The sequence below is a fragment of the Natator depressus genome, chromosome 7, assembly GCF_965152275.1.
Source record: "Natator depressus isolate rNatDep1 chromosome 7, rNatDep2.hap1, whole genome shotgun sequence".
In the NCBI taxonomy this organism is placed as follows: domain Eukaryota; kingdom Metazoa; phylum Chordata; order Testudines; family Cheloniidae; genus Natator; species Natator depressus.
The window spans coordinates 5,405,208-5,425,658 of record NC_134240.1 but is presented as its reverse complement, the minus strand read 5'-3'; the positions used below and the strand labels follow the sequence as shown (position 1 = coordinate 5,425,658).

The 20,451-nt window shown below is 43.8% G+C and overlaps 1 protein-coding gene and 1 long non-coding RNA gene across 2 annotated transcripts in view; one reads left to right on the top strand and one right to left on the bottom strand.

Moving 5' to 3' along the window:
• The window catches only part of LOC141990360 (uncharacterized), a 40,761-nt gene that overhangs the window by 3,271 nt on the left and 17,039 nt on the right, over positions 1-20,451 (top strand). The gene's annotated exons all lie outside the window — the stretch shown is intronic.
• On the bottom strand, positions 1,468-10,242 carry SNTN (sentan, cilia apical structure protein). Its single transcript, XM_074959666.1, has 4 exons — positions 10,060-10,242; positions 8,979-9,013; positions 6,582-6,721; positions 1,468-3,034 (listed from the first exon to the last, which is right to left on the bottom strand). Exons 1-4 carry the CDS (start codon positions 10,167-10,169, stop codon positions 2,876-2,878), a joined length of 444 nt encoding a protein of 147 aa, XP_074815767.1. The 5' UTR covers positions 10,170-10,242; the 3' UTR covers positions 1,468-2,875.

Below are 20,451 nucleotides of genomic sequence, written 5' to 3'. Positions count from 1 at the left end.
GCATCTAAGCTGTCAGACTGGAGCACTCTGGGCAACCACAAAAAGTCCAAGTTCACACAAGAACACCCTCTGTAGCAAAGCTGCATAGCTGCCCACAGCCATAACTGTACTAGGAGTGCTTGCTCTTATGGCCAGTGGGCACCACATACGAATGGCCATAGTGAATCAGACCAATGGTCCATCTAGCCCAGAATCCTGTGTCCAACAGCAGCGAGTACCAGGACTTCAGGGGACATGTACTGAACAAGGCAGCTGGAGAGATCCACCACTATCTTTCCCTTCTACGTTCTGGCAGTCAGAAGTTCAAGGTCACCCTGAGCATAGGGTTTCATCTCTGACAACCTTAGCTAATAGCCAGTGATGGACCTATCCACCATGAACGTACCTAATTCTTTTTTGAACCCACTTATACGTTTGGCCTGCACAACATCCCCTGGCAATGAGTTTGACAGGTTAATTGTGTGTTGTGTGAAGAAATACTTCCTCTTGTTTCTATTAAACCCTCTGCCCTAAATCTAGTTCCTAAAACCTTATTCCCCCCCCCTCCTACTTCCCCCCCCCCCCGTTAGAACCAAAGGTCAACAATGAATGGGCTATTTTTTTCTCTTTTTCTGCTTAACAAAAGCAAGAATAGGGTGAGGCTAAATCGTTATCTCTTGTCTCTTCCAGACCTGGAAAGAGAAAATTAGGAGGTTGTAATGGCTTTGTTGGCTCTGTCACCAGAGTGCTCTTTTAAGGATGTGTCAAGATCTTGTAGAGAAATCTCTTTTGTTTCCAATTCCTCCCTTAGAAACTTTCCCCATGTAAAAATTGAAAAATTGACCATAGAACTGGAGTTTGGACGTGTTTTCTGTACCCTACCGTACCGGGCTGTTTAAAAAGCTGTGGATTTTCTATGGTGTGTGGGAGAGTGGGTGTTTTAATAGGCTCTATATTGAGTGTGAACTAGAGCCTCAGTTGGTATGACTCAGCACAGAAACATCCTTATGTTGAGGATCTGGCCCTAATTAAGCACAGAGCTGGGTGGTTGGTGTCAGTTTCAATAGACAACCTTTTAAAGAAGCCCTCTCCCACCCACTTGTTGGGCAGTTGTTAGCATGGTCATTTTCAGATCATAAAGCAACCGATTTAAACTCAGGTTTCGGAGTAGCAGCCGTGTTAGTCTGTATCCGCAAAAAGAACAGGAGTACTTGTGGCACCTTAGAGACTAACAAATTTATTTGAGCATAAGCTTTCGTGAGCTACAGCTCACTTCATCGGACGCATGCAGTGGAAAATACAGTAGGGAGATTTTATATACACAAAGAGCATGAAACAATGGGTGTTTTTAATTACTTTGAAAAAAAGTTCACAGAAAACATCATTTTCTCTCGTTACAGTGTGTATGGTAACACCCATTGTTTCATGTTCTCTGTGTATATAAAACCTCCCTACTGTATTTTCCACTGCATGCGTCCAATGAAGTGAGCTGTAGCTCACGAAAGCTTATGCTCAAATAAATTTGTTAGTCTCTAAGGTGCAACAAGTACTCCTGTTCTTTTTGATTTAAACTCAGTTATCATTCTTGAGCACATGATAACTGAGATGAGACGGAGCATGCCGTGGAGAGTCAGGTTATCTGGGGTCCATTTAGAACATTATCTCTGTCTCATGGTGCACAATGGAATAGGTCACCTGACCTCTCCATGGGCTATTTTTTCCCCAGTGAAGATAAGAACGGCCATACTGGGCCACACCAATGCTACATCTAGCCCAGTGTCCTGTCTGCCATCGGGCCAATGCTGGATGCTTCAGAGGGAATGAACAGAGCAGGACAGTTATCAAGTGATTCATCCCCTGTCATCCTGGAAGGTTTAGGGACACCCAGGGCATGGGGTTGCACCCCTGAATGTCTTGGCTAAGAGCTGTTGATGGACCTATCCTCCATGAACGTATCTAGTTCTTTTCTGAACCCGGTTGCTGGCCTTCACAACATCCCCTGGCAACAAGTTCCACTGGATTGACTGTGTGTTGTGGGAAAAAGTATTTCCTGGTGTTTGTTTTAAACCTACTGTCTGTTAATGTCATTGGGTGACCCCTGGTGGTTGTGTTATGTGAAGGGGTAAATAACGCTTCCTTATTCTCTTTCTCCACACCGTCATATCCCCCCCATTAGTTTCTTTTCTAAGCCAAATAGTCCCGGTCTTTTTAATCTCTCCTCACGTGAAAGCTGTTCCATATCCCTCATCATTTCTGTTGCCCTCTATACCTTTTCCTATTCTAATATATGTATTTGAGATGGGGCAACCAGAACTGTACACAGTATTCAAGATCCAGGGGTATGATGGATTTACACAGTGGCATTATGAGATTTTCTGTTTTATTATCTACCCCTTTCCTAATGGTTCCTAACATTGTTTGCTTTGTTCACTGCCGCTGCACAGTGCGTGGATGTTTTCAGAGAACTATCTACAATGATTCCAAGATCTATTTCTTGAGTGGATAGTGCAGGCCCATTAATTCCAAGCCCTTTGATGGAACGTGCTATTTAAAAGTGCTAAGATTTAGTCATTATTATTATTATTACATACATGATCAAATGGAAATTCCTTCTAGGCTTTTAGGAGTGGAAGGTTCTACCATGTGTTAGTTGTAGAGATAGTTGGAAAATGATGTTTTCTGTGAACATTTTTTCAAAGTAATTAAAAAACGCTGAGGAAAATTCTCAAGGAAATTTTCCATTTTTTAAACAAAAAAATAGAAAATGGATTGTTTTCCCAAATCTGAAAAAAATATTTGTAGATATTAGTACATGCAAATATTTGCCATTTATCCCTGTTTTCCCACTTCCCTTATGTACACAGCTCTTCCTTTCAGTCTCTGCTGGGAGGACAGCTCATTTCGTGGTTCTGACATTTCTGATCTCCTGCAGGAGGTCTGACATCAGAGCGAGGCTGAGGAGCAAGATCATGAAATCTTCAAAATCAATTTTGTTGTCTTTATCCTCGTCCAGGGCAGAAATGATTTCCTGGTATTTTGGTTTGCTTTCTTGGCCCTGTGGAGAATTTTAATAAAAAAGTTTTTAACACAAAATTCCTTTTTTCCAGCATCTTCTTGAAAATAGTAAAACATTTATGTAAATGTTGATACATTTTCCTGCCTTTCTATCCATCCATCCATCCAGGTTCTTATAATCATGCCTGTCATTGCAATTTCTGCATGTCTCACAGGAAATTAATACATTCTAAGGCCAGAAGGGACCATTGTGAACATCTAGTCTGGCCTCCAGGGTAACACCGGCCACAGAACTTTCCTTAATGAATTTCTGTATAAACTACAGCAGATCTTTTAGAAAAACATCCAATCTTGATATTAAAATTTCCACTGATGCAGAATCCACGACAAAACTTGAGAAGTTGTCCAGTGGTTAATTACACTTGTTGTGAATAATTTGCACCTTATTTCTAGTCTAAATTTGTCTAGCTTTTAACAACAAACCACTGGAGCTTCTTATACCTTTAAGAAAAGGAGGACTTGTGGCACCTTAGAGACTAACCAATTTATTTGAGCATAAGCTTTCGTGAGCTACAGCTCACTTCATCGGATGCATACTGTGGAAAATACAGAAGGTATTTTTATACACACAAACCATGAAAAAATGGGTGTTTATCACAACAAAAGGTTTTCGCTCCCCCCACCCTACTCTCTGCTGGTAATAGCTTATCTAAAGTGATCATTCTCCTTACAATGTGTATGATAATCAAGGTGGGCCATTTCCAGCACAAATCCAGGGTTTAACAAGAACATCTGAGGAACAGTGTGGGGGGAGGGGGAAATAATAAACAAGAGGAAATAGGTTACTTTTTATAATGAATCAGCCATTCCCAGTCTCTAGTCAAACCTAAATTAATTGTATCCAATTTGCAAATTAATTCCAATTCAGCAGTCTCTCGTTGGAGTCTGTTTTCGAAGTTTTTTTGTTGAAGGATAGTCACTTTGAGATCAGAAATCAAGTGACCAGAGAGATTGAAGTGTTCTCCGACTGGTTTATGAATGTTATAATTCTTGACATCTGATTTGTATACCTTTGTCTGCCAGATGGACAGACCTGTATTGCCAAATTTCTGTTTTCCATATAGGTACTTACAAACTGTAATCAAGTCACACCGTAACCTTTTTCTTTGATAAGCTAAATAGTTGGAGCTCCATCAGTCTTTCCTGATCTCCGTGGGACCTCACTTGAAATAGACCCCCTCAGTCATTCCCTATTACAATTAAATGTTGAGGCATATCAGTTACCCAGTTTTCAATGCATTTAATGTGTCCCATGTTGACTTTGTATTATTCTAGTTCACTAATCAAAATGTTGTGTGGTATCAAGTCAAATGCCTTACAGAAAACTACGTACAGTAAAAACTGTTATCCAGCACTCTACCAAGCGGAAAGCTCTATAAACTGGCATTTTTGATCTTCAATGAAAGTCCGATTTATAGTCCCGTTGGTGTGAGGCCGGCAGGCTCCCTACCTGGCTCCGTGTGGCTCCCCGCAAATGGCAACATGTCCCTGCTGCTCCTAGGTGGAGGCGTGGCTAGGCAGCTCTGCACACTGCCCCTAGCCCAAGTGCCAGCTCCACAGCTCCCATTGGCTGGGAACCGTGCCCAATGGGAGCTGCTGGGGCAGTGCCTTCGGGAGGAGGACAGCGACAAGTCTCTGTTTGCGGGGAGCTGCCCAAGGTGAGCGCCACCTGGATCTGGCACCACGAAACCCCTCCCGCACCCCAACCCTGTGCCCTCTCCCGCACCCAAACTCCTGCCCAGAGCTCATGCCCCACACTCCCTCCCGCACTCCAACCCCCAGCCCTGAGCCCCCTCCCACACCCAAACTCTCTCCCTCTTAGTTAACTGGAATTTTTTACTTGCCTGCACCCCGACTCCCCCAGCATGCCAGATACCAAAGCTGTTACTGTATATTACATCAAAGCTATTACTTTTATCAACCAAACTTGTAATCCAAAGAAGATATCAAGTTAGACTGATAGGGTCTATTTTTCATAAACCTGGCATTCATTATACTATTCTCTTTTAGTTCTTTATTAATCAAGTCCTGTATCAGCCTTTTCATCATTTTGGCCAGGATTGATGTCAGACTGACAAGTCTTTTTACCCTTTTTAACTATTGGCACATTCGCTTTCTTCTGGTCCTCTAGGACGCCCCCATTGTCCATTGAAAAATTCACGTTAAAAGTCCAAAGAGCTCTGTGGCCAGCTCTTTTAAAAGTCTGGGATGCAAATTAACTGGATCTGCTCATTTAAACATTTCTGACTTTAGTAGCTGCTCATATTCCTGACTTACTATTTTCCATCATCATCATCATAGGATATGAATACATAAACGGCCTATTTCTAAATATAGGACAGAAATATTTATTGAACACTTCTGCCTCTTCTGCATTATTATTGACAATTCTACTATTTCTATCTAATTATGTACCACTACCATTGTTAGGATTCTTTTGTTCCTAATATACTTAAAATATTCCTTTTTTTGTCCTTAACTTTGCTGGCCAGGAGTGCTGGGGAAAATCCAATCTTTATTTCTTAAGCGTGGATAATTCATAAGTAGCGCATGTTAGAGCAGCCAACAGGCTGCTCGAAACTGTGCCCAGTGCTGGCGCCAGATGAAGAATCAAGAAGCTTTATCTGGCCCTCCAACAGCCTCCCCTCTCTTCTGCACCCAATGGAAGCTGTGTGCATCATGGAATCCGGCCCTATGTATTTAGAACCCATATGAAATAATATATTCTTCCCTTATTTCAACCTCCACTGAGTTCCTTTCCTCCTCTCATACTGTGTTTTTATTCCAGACAGAGCTAGGAAGGTTGGGATGACAAGATCCCCCGTAGAGCTGTCACTGACACTCTCAAAAAGAGGTGCTGATAACATGGTGCTTTCAACTCTCCGTCTCCTAGAGAGATCATTTATGCCTCTGCAATTTATCTGGCGTCAGCTGCCCTGGGGGTCTAAGTCTGATTCTCATGTCATGTGTTTATGATGTAATGGCAGATGCAGCATTAAACGTGTGTGCATTTCTGCCTGCCACAAATACCCAGTATCCAGTCTTTGTTTGAGCCCTTGTAATTGTGCTACATTCCAGATGGAAATGCAGGCAGATACTTTAACCGTGGTTTCTCAATTTCTTGCCCTGTGTTGCACATGGAGGTGGCCAGGAATACAGACAAGGAATCCATCAAGAATGTATTTACATAGTCATTAAAATCTCACTGGGGATTTGCAAGGCGACAATATGCATGTTGTATCTGCAGCCTCCAAAATGCCTTCCCAGGCTGAGGAATAATTTGTTTGGTCGTTCGGTGAAAGGCAGACACGGGGCAAAGGGTTCGCCCGGAAAGGAGATTGGCAGTTGGATAGTTCAGTTTGTCCAATGCATGTTTCATGCCTCCAAGTATGCAAGTCGGCTGCGATTGCACGAACAGTGCACAATGAAAACATCTTGACCGGCAATGACAAAAGGGGCTGACCTGTCCTCGAGGTGAACATGCACAGGGCTGGGCTCTGGACACCCGCTCGACATGCTCTTCTTACCTGTATGAAATTCATAAACTGGGTTTGCAGCAGGGTTTTGGTTTCAGCTTTGTTGAGTTTGCCATCGGGGTCAGCAGAGTTGTTGTAAACCAAGGCCGCGGTAGCAAATGCTTTCTCCAGGTCTGAGCCTTTCCCGAGAGCTATGGGAAGACGACGACACATACAAAGGTTTGCAATATTATTGAAAATCTTGTGCTAGAAACAGCCCTAGCGTCAGGAATGAGAGCCTGCAGCGGTGCCTGCCCAATCACAAGTGCTGCTGGGCCACAGCTGAACAGTGCGCACCTCTGTAGATTCTCTGCCTTCCTGTGCTTGCCTTACTCCAAGCTCTGCTTCTGCCCTGCACCCAGCCTTGTTCCACTCCTGTCCCTGCCTTGCTCCTGCCTTCCCTGACTCCCGGTAATCTGGTTCTGACCCTCGCCTCTGATTCCTGGCTCCAGCTCTGTCTCAACTCTGTCTCTGTCTGGCTCTGGGCTCTGGCATTTGGACTGACTCTGGTTCTGACCCTTGGCCCTGGTTCCTGGTTCTGACCAGCAGGCCTGACTCCGGCTCTGACTTGGTCTCCTGACCCTCAGCTGGTGTAAATCAGTGTAGCTCCATGAAAGTTAATAAACCTCTGACAATTTGTACAACCTGAGGATCTGGCCCAGAATTTATTACAAGCGAGGTACCAACATGCACTATGCCCTGCCAAAATTTCAATGCACCGTACCACTAAGATTTTATGCTATGAATAAATATAAAACAAAAGCACTAAAAAAAGTGAGCCAGGTATAACCAGTGCTGTGGGTCTAGGTCACTGGGTCTGTTAGTTCAAAAGCTGCGGCAGACTTAAACTTAAATGTGGTCCAGCCACTGGCGGGGGTGGGATGGGAGGACATAGAGAGCCACTCAGTGTAGCGGGGTTACACAGGCATAGCACTAAATATGTAGGGCTGGATTCTCTTATGTTATACCTAGGGCCAGTGACAATTTTTCCAATGAAACTGTTTTTTGATGGAAAATTGAGTTTTTGACCAAACAGAATTTTCCGTGGAAGGTGTCTGCTTTCTGCAGGAAATCTTGATTTTTTTCCATTGAAGAACTGAATATCTTTTGACTAAAAATGTAAATATTATGATTCTGAAATGCTGCTATGATGCCTCATGGAAGTTGTGGTCAGGTGCCTTTTGCTCCCTGTCTCCTCTATGGGGCATGCTCCCCAGTTGGACTTCATCTCCCAGGATGCACTGTAGCCATGCAACAGCCACAATGTACCGCCTCCCTCCCCCAATGTGGGGCATCATGGGAGATGTAGTCTGAGGAGGGATCCCAGTCTCCAGAGGAGAATGGGCGCATGAGGTGCCCAAACTCCAACTCCAGTGAGGCCCCAGGGTGGCATTTCAGAATTGAAATATTTGGTCTTAGCCAAAATATTTTGACAGAGGATTTTTCACCAAAAACTCAAAATTCATCATGGTAAAAAGCCCGTTTTCTGACCTGTCGTTTCCCACCTGCCCCTCACTCTGCCCCTCCGTCTGGGTTTTGTCCCAGTTCTGCAGAGCAGGGACTAGCTCTTCCGGTGAGTCTGTGCAAAGCACGTTGTAGATGCCACTGTAATACAGACGTACAGGCAGGGCGAAATTCACCCCTGCGCCGAGAGCCAGCACATGGCCTGTGCTTCACTTACACTCTCCTTGTAAAACTTAAGTGGTGCCGGGGTCTAAGCTGGCCCCCTACCCTGGGGCAAATGCTGCCCACTGCTGGGCAGTATTGTGTAGGGACGGGCAGAGAATGCAGTGGAAACATTCAGGCAGAGGAGGTGTAACTTCTAAGCATGGGGTAAATCCTGGGAACTACTGAGTGTATTCAACTCCCAGCTAGATCAATGGGCTAAATCCCAAAGACCTGGGTCCACCTTGAGGGCCCGATCATGCCCCAGAGATGTGGGCAGACCTTGGCTCCCCATTTCTAAAGTAGAGCCCGTGACCTCAAGAGGCAGAAGCTCTGCTTCTCCTGTCCCCTGAGGTGGGCTCCCTATAGGTTTGCAGGAGGGAAGGGGCAAGCCGGAGGCAGGACAAGGTGCGAGATGCAGTCGTCCCCCGCCCCATGTTCCCTGAGCCTGGGCAGATCCCCCCTGGAAGCATAACACAGTCTGGGGTTAATTACATTTCCATGCCCCCATCACTCTGCAATGGAGATCCCTCTAAAAGGGGCGTCCCGTTCTGCTGTCTGCAAAAGCCCCAGCAGTGAAGGGCAGAGGACTCACTCACAACCCTTCCAATTCTATTTGCCATTGGCTGTGGCCTGAGCAGTGGGATTTTGGGGTCGCCACTAAATTTCCTGCTGTTGCTGTTTTTTGTCTTGAAAATCAGAACCCAAAAGGATTAAGGAACCATGTGGAGTCGGTCTCCTTACCTTTCACAGAAGCCAGCTGCTTGGATATAGGTAGGCTGGTAACAAGAGGGAAGAAATGCTGTTACACTGGTGAACCTTGTGTGACTAGTTCCTTCATAAACTGACTCATTTCTACTCATTTTATTCCATTCCACAGACTATATCATAGGGCTCCTCAAAGAGGAATGAGTTTCCTCCATAGTGGAAAGATCAATATTCTTACAAACTACTATCACAAAATAATCCAACAACAATGGACTTTTTCTGATTCTCAGACTCAGCTTCTGGCCCATCATTTGTATGAAATATGAAATAAGTGGAACAAACTGTAACACAGTGGCTCTCCACTTTTTCAGACGACTGTACCCTTTCAGGAGTCTGATTTGTCTTGCGTATCCCCAAGTTCCACCTGACTTAAAACCCACCTGCTTACAAAATCAGACATAAAAATACAAAAGTGCCACAGCCCACTAGTGCTGAAAAATTGCTTATTCTCCTTTTTACCATATAATTATAAAATACATCAAGTGGAATATAAATATTGTACTTAGATTTCAGTGTATAGAGAGCAGTATAAACGAGTCATTGTCTGTATGAAATTTTAGTTTGTACTGACTTCGCTAGTGCTTTGTAGATAGCCCTGTTGTAAAACTAGGCAAATCTCTAGAGGAGTTGATGGACCCGGTGGAAGACCTCTGCGTACCCCCGGGGGACACGTACCCTGGTTGAGAACCACTGGATGCTCATTTTCATTTTCAAAGCATGAAAGTACGACAGCAATTGTAAATGTTCAGACTTGGTTTGGAGTGCACCCTGGAGAAATACAGCAGGTCTATGCACTTTCCACTCTGTACCATTCCCACTTCTGGAGCGCAGCATATGTGGTTTTTATTTTTACCAGAAGTCATTTTGGTGAGAAGGGCTCTTCCTACGTTCTATTAAAATTTAAAGCATGATTACTTTCGCTAAAGTGCTGGAAACTAATTATAGATGAGCCATCATGCTGTGGAATCCATCTCTTGTGATGGATATAGACAAATCTGTCTGCATAATGAACTTTAAGACAAATGTCAGATTATTAAAGAACAAAATTTTCACTTACCGTTTGGGCATGTTTGCGGTAGCTGAAGTTGTTTTCTGGGTTGGAGCAGCACCGGGTTGATTTATGGAATATAGTTTTGAGTTCTGAGTGCTAGCATTACAGCCACACATCCTTCACAATAGCCGTGTTGTTTATGATCTCTAAGCAACTCAAGTAATTGCAAACAGATGAATCCAAACTCCCTGCTGTGAAAGGGAAAGAGCACACAGCCTGGCTTCAGCATGCCCCATCAATAATGTAAATCCACTTGGTGAACACTGAGCTAGCTAAATAAATCAGTCTGGAGCAGCCTGTTTGAGACAATGGAGAGGTATCGGAAAGTAGAAGTTGCTGTTTATTTTATATAAGACTAAGAGGAAGGGAACTGGATTCAATGGGGGCCTGAACCATGGGAATCTTCCCATTGACTTTAAAGGCCTTTGACGCATTCTTTTGGTACTGACTACATCAGTATGAACTACATACCCTTTTAGTTTGCGCCAGCAGGCTCTATATGGGGGAGTAAGAGCGCTCTGTAATGCATAACCCCCGTAGCTCAGTCAGCAGCACTGTGTGGGCAAGCCGTAAGTGTTCAATGCCAGGCTTCAATTAGACCAGCTTAGCAGGAGTTAAACTATCCTGCTTTGTCTACACTGGAGATTTATCGTGTGTTAGCTAACATCTTGTAATAACATACTTTTAAATCCTAGCCAAGACAAGGCCACAGACTTTTCTGCAGCAGGTCTAATGTAAAGGTGCCTTTAGAACACTTGTGGCAAATTTGTGTGTAGACGCTTGTCATGCCAAGGACTAGTCATGCTGTTCAGCGCACACACACTCTCCAGGAATGATCAGGCTCCGAGCTCGCCTCCTTCTTCAGGAAAAACTTTCAAAGTGAGCTGAAACTAACTGAGCAGCAAGCTCTCCCGAGCGATCCTGCATGACAGACACCATGTCAATGGTCACTGTGCTAGCATGAAAAGGAACGAACTTGGCAGTTGTCAGCACACCTACCATCTACTCAACCTCCTTTTGACATCCTGAGTGCAGGTTTGATGGCATCGATTTACCACAAAGTGGTCCCTTCTCACATACCTGCCACTGAAACTTGTCCCTGAAGTCCTCTTGTTCTCCAGAATAAATGGCGCCAGACTGGTTTAGCCTTTTAAAGTAACAGTATTCATGTGAATGCAGTGCTTTGTGTTCTCAAGGTGCTGGGCAAACGTTAACTGGTCAACGCTAACCACACCTGCGAGGCAAGTAACCAGGAATCGTGGGCTTGATTCTCTGCTGCCTGCAGCAGACCCTGAGCTCAGCACACAGCAGGAGGACCAACATGGAACCGGTTCTGATGTCTGGGTTCTCTGGCCCAGCGCAGGTGAGAGCATCCTGGGGGCTGCTCCAACTTGTGCCAGCTGATAACAGTAGCTAAGGGAGCGTGCACCCCCTGAACACAGCTGGAGGGCAGCACGTTCCAGCCACGCCTCCTCCCCATTTCCTGAGATGCCCCCTGTGGTAGAGACTGTGAGACAAGTGGAGTAGATGCTGTTAATTCTCCATCTGTGCCCACTAGGGTCTCCCCCACACTAAGGGCACCCCCAGCAGGGGAATTAGGGCCAGATTCTGTCCCTTTGTGTACAGGAGACAGAAGAGGTCAGAGAACCTCTTTCATTACCTCCATTTCCCAAACAAGGAAACAAAGCCACAGCACTGGGTCAGCTGCACTTCTTGTGGACACTGGATAATTTTCCTAGTGTGGACAAGGCTGGGGAGGTTAAGTAACTTTTCCAAGGTCACACAGTGAATCATTGTCATACACGGGATTAGACCACCTCCTAGGCCAGTGGTTGTACCCTAGAGCATGCGGCCTTTCTAATAATTTTTTCCACACTGTGTTAGGAGGAGGTGTTCTGTCTTTTCTTAGGCTTCTTGCAAAATAGCATCTAAGAGTAATCCTGTGTTTCATTTAGACTGTAGCGAATGGTCTCCGCTTCCAAAAATCACAGAGCCACATGACAGCTCAATCCCCACTCTCAGAACGCCTCTTAACTCCGTTGTGTCTCAGCATGACTGCTGATATTTGAAAATACACTGGCACACATTGCACGTTTCTTGTCAAAGTTCTCCAAAAATTGCTTTGAGCATGGCTCTGTCTGCTTTACCTGTGAGCCTATAGGCTTATACCTGAAAGTCCTATAGGTCCCTTCCCCCTCTAAGATTGGACAGTGAATAGGATGGCTTCAACAATTTCCAACTCACTTTTCCTGCTAAGGGGTAAAATACCAATGACAAAACTACCCAGAATGAGACTTTATGGAACAGGACAGTCAAAGGAGACTGCAACAGATGGCCGAGAGAATTAAAATGTTTTCCTCATTCAGAAGAAACTAAATTACTGAAGCATAATGACTAAGGATGTTCACCACCTTACTGTTCTTGGATTTTAAGTATCTTAAAAAGCCTGGGAAAAGAGAACCCCTAATTTTCCATCTAAGAGTGTCATTACTCAGACAACTCTGAGCCTCTCTTGAAAGGTTTAAGCTGTCTTAGCTCTCCAGTGCATTCTTCGGGGTTGGCTCATGAATAAAACAGAGCCGTAATTGCAGTGACGCAGCCAAAACGCACATAATCAACGCTCGTTATCCCATCAATTAACACACTAAAATTAAACAAGAGTTAGGGTTTAGTAATCTGCCATCAGTTAAAAAACAAAACAAAAAAGCAAAAGACCTTTCTTGTGGTGAAGCAATAATTTGCTTTTTCATCTCCAGGACCATAAAACAAGGCATCAAATGTTTTACAGCTTGGTTAATGTGCAAGAAGTTAAGAACATTTTGGTCTTAGAGTCCAGGGCAAAAATATGGATGGAAACGGGAAACTTGATGCGCGTATCTCAGCTGCAACAAGCGTCTGGAGAGCAAAGGCAGCCCTCTGCATGCTTGCTTTTTGTAATCTGTAGATTTGACTATGCATACCTCGAGGACCCTCATTTGTACTACCCTGGCTCCCCAATCCTCAGGATGATCTGAACTCCAGCAGTGACAGTGAGTAACTTCCCTGTTGGGTGAGAAATGAGTTGAAACAGACATGGGATACGTTATCCGGGATACGTTATCCAGGTAGAATGTATCAACAAGCATTGGCAACCCGAGTTGAAGTGGGATATAAAGGGCGAGCCCCTGCCTGCAGGTGAATTTCACCCCAAATGTGCAACAGCAGACCCCCCAGAACACAACTCCGATATGCACCACTTCTTGCTACTCATTCCCTGACCTGCATGGCTTCAAGACAGGTTTTTCACGACCTCTACTTGTCATCTTTGCACATGCTAATGGACTGTTCCCGTATGCTGATCATCCACGGACATGTGCTCCCAATGTACCCAGCACAAACCAGGCCCCATGCAAACCAAAAAAAAAAAAAAAAGCATGTAGACAGAGATGACTGGTTCATTCCCACAGTAACTCCTGTGATTCTCCTGCTACCTCTCCTGCTTACTCACCTTCCTCTGCCTCAGAGCAAGCAGGGCCCACGTGTGCAGTGTCAAAACACTGCTTGCTACGTCCCCGGTGCCCCAAACCCTAGACTAATTCACCCACTGATCTCTGTTTGCCCCCATATTCACAGCCCCTCTCAAATTCAGGTAAAGTGTGTGGGGGGGGGCGGTTGTGCACCCAACCACAGCGGCTGCCTCATTTGGCCTGGGAGGGCTGGCATAGCAGTTAATGGAGGGCTTCTCCACCCCCTGACATAGGCCAGTCAACGCCGCACTGGCTTGAACGTGACCAAATCGGCCCTATATCAATCTGACAATGGATGGTGTGCCACCAACCTCTGAGCTCACCTTCCCCACCGTTTTCCCCATCTCTTCTACCATGCTGTCTCTAGAGGCAGCCAATGCTGGTCAAAGGAAGATGAAAAATCTCTATAGTGTAGCAACCATGCCATGTTGTATTTGGGTGAAAAATCCATGCCTGCATGCCGCAAGCAATCAATTCATACTCTGCAGCATGAGATTTAATTACTCTTAGCTTGCACAGAGTAGCTGCAAATGTTGTTAGGGCTCATGGCACTTTCCACCTCTATTTAAAATTCAGCCAGAAGTAGTTGACATTTTGTAAACACATAATTGAAATACACAGATAAACAACCAAAAGAGGACAACTCTGTGACCCGGGCATGAACTAAAAGGTTTCTTCCATCTATCATGTCTGTGATTCTGTGTTAAGGATATATATGCAAACTTAAATATTGAAGAGAAAACACAAATGATTTTTTAAATACTCAGATTTCACAATATTAAGCAACTTTCTGTTGGTGAAGTATTTTGTTCAGGCTTTAAACCCAGATATACACACACATGGCATGTAAGAATATACTTGTGTATATACACACATTATTCTGTTTTACACAGCTATCTTGATTTCTAGCTATACTGTAATGTGCAAATCATTCATTATTATTGACTGGACAAGTTTTAGCAGATTTCACATGCCCACAATAATGTACGCACAAACACATGACTGCATAAATTATTCATGCAATCATTTAAATTAATTGCAGCTGCAAAAGACCAGGCTATGAAGTTTCTTCTTGGCATTCTCCCAGAGGTGTTTCCTTTTTTATACACTAAAGAATTCCGAATCTTCATGTTGGGCTACATTTCTAATACAATATGTACCATGTCATGAGAGTCCTGGATTCTATGGCGATGAACTCAACAATACCTATAAACATGTGTGGGCTTGCCCAGGTTTGGGAGGGAGTATGTTTTGAGTAAAGACTAACAGCTTAGTAGATATCATTACAGCTACCGCTAAAATTTAAAGCCCAAACAAGAATAATGGATTTGGCAGGGCTTCCCTTTTCCTAATGCCTTCAGACTTTCTAGCCCTGACATCTCTTCAATCAAAACATAGTTGTGTAGGCTTATGGGAGCAGAAATGCTGCTAAATTGCAGCCAAGAAGGTAATATATTAGGTTTTTTTGGTAAGGGGAATTTCATTCTCATTGAGATCTTATCTTAATATGAATGAATGAATTCTATTAGTATGGATTATTATAAAATGTACCATTGTTAAGAGTAGTTTGATTTTAATAATAATTGTTGTGGCTATTTAAAATAATCTTCCTTCCTTTCACTACTAAAATAAATACAAGGATATAACATTATTTGCTTAGGTCATCTCTTGGGTTGACACTTGTAAATACTTATTTACAGGTGCCAAAGTTGATGTCTCTTATGTAGGTCCAAATCTTCTTGAAGTTTGTGTAGTTTTCTAGATAGGGTGGCCAGGTGTCCAGTTTTCAACCGGAACACCAGTTCGAAAAGGGACCCTGACGGATCAAGTCATCACTGATGACTGCGTCATTAAAAGTCCAGTTGGCATGAGGCTGGCTCTGTGCAGCTCCCTGGAAACGACGACATATCCCTGCGGCCCCTAGGCAGAGGTATTGCCAGGGGGCTCTGCATGCTGCCCCCGCCCTGAGCACCAGCTCCGCAGCTCTCATTGCATGGGAATTCCCCACTACATGCCAACCCCCTGCCCCAGCCTGGAGCACCCTCCCACACCCTGACCCCCTCATTTCTGGCCCCAGAGCATGCACCCCCAACCAGAGCCCTCACTTCCTCCCACACCCCAACTCCCTGTCCCAGCCCGGTGAAAATGAGTGAGTCGGTGAGGGTGGGGGGAGAGCAAGCGACAGAGGGAGGTGGGATGGAGTGAGTGGGGGTGGAACCTCAGAGAAGGGGCGGAGCAGGGGCAGGCCTTGCGGAAGGGGTGGGGCAGGGAATGGGGCAAGGGTGTTCGGTTTTGTGTGATTATAAAGTTGCAACCCTATTTCTATAGCATTCTTTTTATACATTTACCAAACATTTCATCAACAGATTTTTTTTTAAATGGAATTTAAAAAAAAATTCTGGTGGAAACTGTTTTGATAAAACAAAATTCTCCTGCAAGGTTTGCAACCCAAGTATTGCAGACAAAGCATGAGAAGCTGAAAGTGATATTGACCAGAGCAGGTACACTTAATGTTTCTACTACTCTACACTTTGAAATACATTATATATCCTTAAAATGGGAAAACCATTAGAAGTAGATCTTTAAGTGCACCCATTATATAAAAACTGGTCCACTTATCCCAATGGTCCAGCATATGTCTTTAATCCCTTCACCAGTGTGTACATCTCCCTCTCCCCTTTGGTGAACGGAATCAGACCTGCTAAATTATTTGTGAATTTTCTCGTGTTCTGTTTGCTGGCCTAAAAAAGAGGACACAGGATCCAATTCTGCGAGCACTAATGGTGATTTGCCTTTAGCTCATGTGGTTGAGCCCTATGTTACTAGAACAAACAATCCAGAGTCCTATCCCCAGTCTGCATACATGTAATTTAGCTGATGACCGTTGCACCTATATGTACATAGCCACAGCTTGTTACACGCCGAGTGGCAGCAATTCACTAAAGTCTGTATCCACTGACTTTCTGGTTTCCCCTGGAATCAAGCACAGGACAACTGGAGTCAGAGCTTTGGTCCGGTATAGTCTGAGCCATGGCTTTGGGGATCCATTCTTGGCTGGAAGCTGCATCTGTTCTGGATTTTTAACACGCGTTCGATCAGCACGTGCTAGTTAATTTCAAAGGGACTCTACGCGTGTGGGAAATTCTCACTGACATCAATGAATGCTATTCAGCAGGAGAATGGAAACCCTTTTAATAACCAGATCCTGCAAACACATACATAACTTTGCACGTGAGTGGTCCTACTGAATTCAAGGGGACTATCAATCTATAAGTAGGTTGGGGACTGAATTTTTTTTTTTTTTTTTTTTTTACAATATTGATAAATGCTATCAACGTTTATTTAAGTTTTTATTTTATCAATTTAAATTTTCAATTGCGGGAAATTATGGTGCAGGGCGTCAGACAATTATTTAATGACAACAGACACTGAGATTCAAAAAGTTAAATCTTTATAATGGTTAAAACCCAACGCATCAACTTCACATTTCAAAACATCCATAGTAAATATCTTAAAATCAGACTCTGGGAAGTTCTCAAGCTGCATTTTTCATACTTGGCCTATCCAGAAATTTTGATGACCAATGGCAATATTTAGTCATTAGTTTGTGTGTGGGTAGGGTGAAACTGATGTTTACCAACATTTACTGATAGGCTAGGCTTGGAAGGACTCTACTTATGCATTGCCCTTAAATTGTTAAAGGGCTTGTATGACGGAGCATATTATAGAAATGCTGTTGGCATTGTAATATTTTCCCGTCTAGGAAGCTGTTTAAATGGAATGTTGGGAGAGGTTTCAGGTTGGACTGCTACGCAAAGGAAAGTCACTTCATTTTTAAAAACAAATGGATTATGAGCATCCTGACAGAAGGAGGGCAAAGTTGCTGGGAGACATAGGGTACAAAAATACTCACAGGACAATCATTTTCCAGTAAGTGGTTTATTTCTCACGGTACTGTTTTGGGCCACTCCGCCCCTGTGTTCTGTGTTCCTCACCCCAAACAAACCAAAGTGGCAGCTCAGGAACATTTGCCTTTCGGCTGCCATTGCTCTTTTCTAGCTCATCGCTGAAGGCTTCATCCTGCTCCTACTTGCAAAACTCCCAGAATCAGGGTCTGACTCCTTCCTTTGCAGGGCACTCATTCACCTTCACTACCAGAGCCTGGATAATAATGATCAAAGGATCATGACTGTATTAATGTAGTTGTGTGCAGTGGGCTGAGGAAGTGGTTTATGAGTTCGTTTTGGGAACAGCAAGTGCATTGTTGAAAGCTTTGCCATTTACTTCCATCCATCATGAACAGACACATTATATATCTCCATTGCAATGATCACACTTCTGCATAAACCATCTTCCCTTCTGATTGAAACACACCCCTCCTGAAGTCAAGCAACTCAGACTTGGCAGTCAAATTCTGGAGGATGGCGTCGTGGTGAGCATGCGTCTCCCTGAGAAGTGATAACGTCTTCTGTGGGCTAAACTACTCATTTGATGCTCTTTGGTTCTCTTCTATAATCTGGTTAACTCCAGGTCTTCCACATTCGTTCCACGTTCCAGAAACAGGACTTTCAAGCTTGTTCTCACTTCCCAAGCATAACAGTGCTCTAGTATTTACCTTGTCTGAAAGTATTCTGATGGTCTTTGTGATGGGGACCACTTCGCCAAATGGAAATACAAATGACTGCACCACCTGGGACACCAGTAGGGCTGTGCATCAGGAATCAGACCTGTTTGGGATTAGTGGAGAATCCCACCGTGTATCAGTTGAGCACCTTTGCCCACACAATCCTCCCTGAATTCGCTCTTCAGAAATATGTACGTGTAGTTCTGAGAGTGGAATTTAGCTCTGTGGTCATTAATGATTCAATTATTAATGAAGCCCACTGCAGAAGACAAAGCAGGTGAAATGTCATTCTGAAAAGCTATTAGAATCAGTCTCTGTCTGCGGGGAAAAGTCATTTCTCATTTCAAGTCCAGACACCTTTCAGAATACGGCATATCACTTTGGACCAAATTCTGCTCTGTAACCCATGGTTGTAGAGGGCTCTGACCCATGGAGCCGGTGTAGAATCCTAATGAATTCAGGCACCAAACTCGCTTAGACTCATTTGAAAATATCGGGTGTAAGGCGTAAATGCACACACCACTCTTTGGTACAATTTTTCAGCCACATAATTCACCTGTTAAAACCCCACCCCCAAAGCATTTTATTAAAGGAAATTTGGGAGAAAAAAATCTCTTTACTGGAAATACATCACTGAACTGGTTCTTAGGCATGTGCCAGTAGCCATCAGAAGAGCGAATTCCTGTTAAAGAAAAAGACACACAAGGGTGAAAATGTAAATAAAGAAAATGGCAGTGAACGGCAATGACAAGTATTCCCCATACCACTAAAACTTAATGCTGATGCACTGAAAACGTTACATTAGATATATAGTTCAGATAAGGAATGATGTGTCAAGCTGCTGTCGATATTAATCTTGAAATGTAGTTTATTCCTGATGTTGGAAGGATTCCAGAAGGAAAAAGCTACAGTGTTTCCTCAAAGGAAGGAATAAAATATATGTTAGGGGAACGTATAAGTTAAGGAGCACATCCGTTCCAGAGAGAGAGTTTTGAATCAATCTGGTTTAAAAGAAGTAGACTGAAGGACTTAAAGGTTTATGACACAGTGGACTATAGAACCACTAAATAGGTATACAATGAAAGGGAAATATTTGAGATAGGCATGAAACAGACTAAGAGGACTATTATTATTTGAGGTGTTTTTTAAAATCTCTATTAACAACTGTGGTGCTCTGGAGATACTGCATGTGGCAGAATAAAGACAGATGCATGCAACGGCTTCTTTCATCAATACATCAGACACTTTGCCAGGCATAAATACAGAGCTAGATCTCAGCTTTAAACAACTCTTTTTAATTCATAGGATATGCAAATTGGGAATAATTAGGCTACTTGGGTCAAACGCTCACGAGATGAATCCATCCACTGAACTTCAGCATCTCCTTGCGTCTCGCTTGTTACCCAACCTTTATGATTTATCACAGGCCAACTCAGTGCCAAGCAGGAGACAAGATATAACCACTGATCTGCAGAGATTTATGGGAATAAAAAAAATATCCAACTAGGCTTATGGGCTGCCCTGTGAATGCAGGAGACATAGTTGCCCTCCTGGTTTTTGTACTGCTCCGGGAAGTAAATTCCTTGTCTCTGCTCGGTTCTCAATATACTATAGGAGGCGGGGGGTAGAGTCAAGGCTCTGCTCCCTCCTCCCTCCAGATTAACCGTGCTAGAGAGGGGAATGTAGTACTTTTGCACAGCCTGCTGCCCCTGGCCAGAAGCAGTGGTACAATGTACCCGACCACAGAGTGTGTCCCTAAATGGCAGCAAAAGGCCACTGGAGCCTTGTTCTTCCTTTGCTTAGCTTTACAGCTGGTGGACAATACAAATATTGGAGAATTTGCATGGGAAAGACAGGCCTTGTTCAGACAGGGATTTTAGCCACCCGGGTTCAATGGAGTTACTGTGAATTTATACCCATCACGACGAAGAGCAAAAAACTCAGGCCTTATACATAGATCCCAGGGCCAAAAGAGACCATTGTGATCATCTAGTCTGACCACTTGTGTAACACAGGCCAGGGAACTGCCCCAAAGTCATTCCTAGAGCAGATTGTTTAGAAAAACATCCCATCTTGATTTAAAAATCGTCAGTGATGGAGAATCCAGACCTTGGGTAGTTGTTCCAGTTGTTAATTACTCTCACTGCCTTATTTCCAGTCCGAATTGTCTAGCTTTACCTTCCAGCCACTGGACTTCATTAGACCTCTCTCTCTAGATTGAAGAGCCCATTAGGAAATATTTGTTTCCCATGTAGATACTTACAAGAC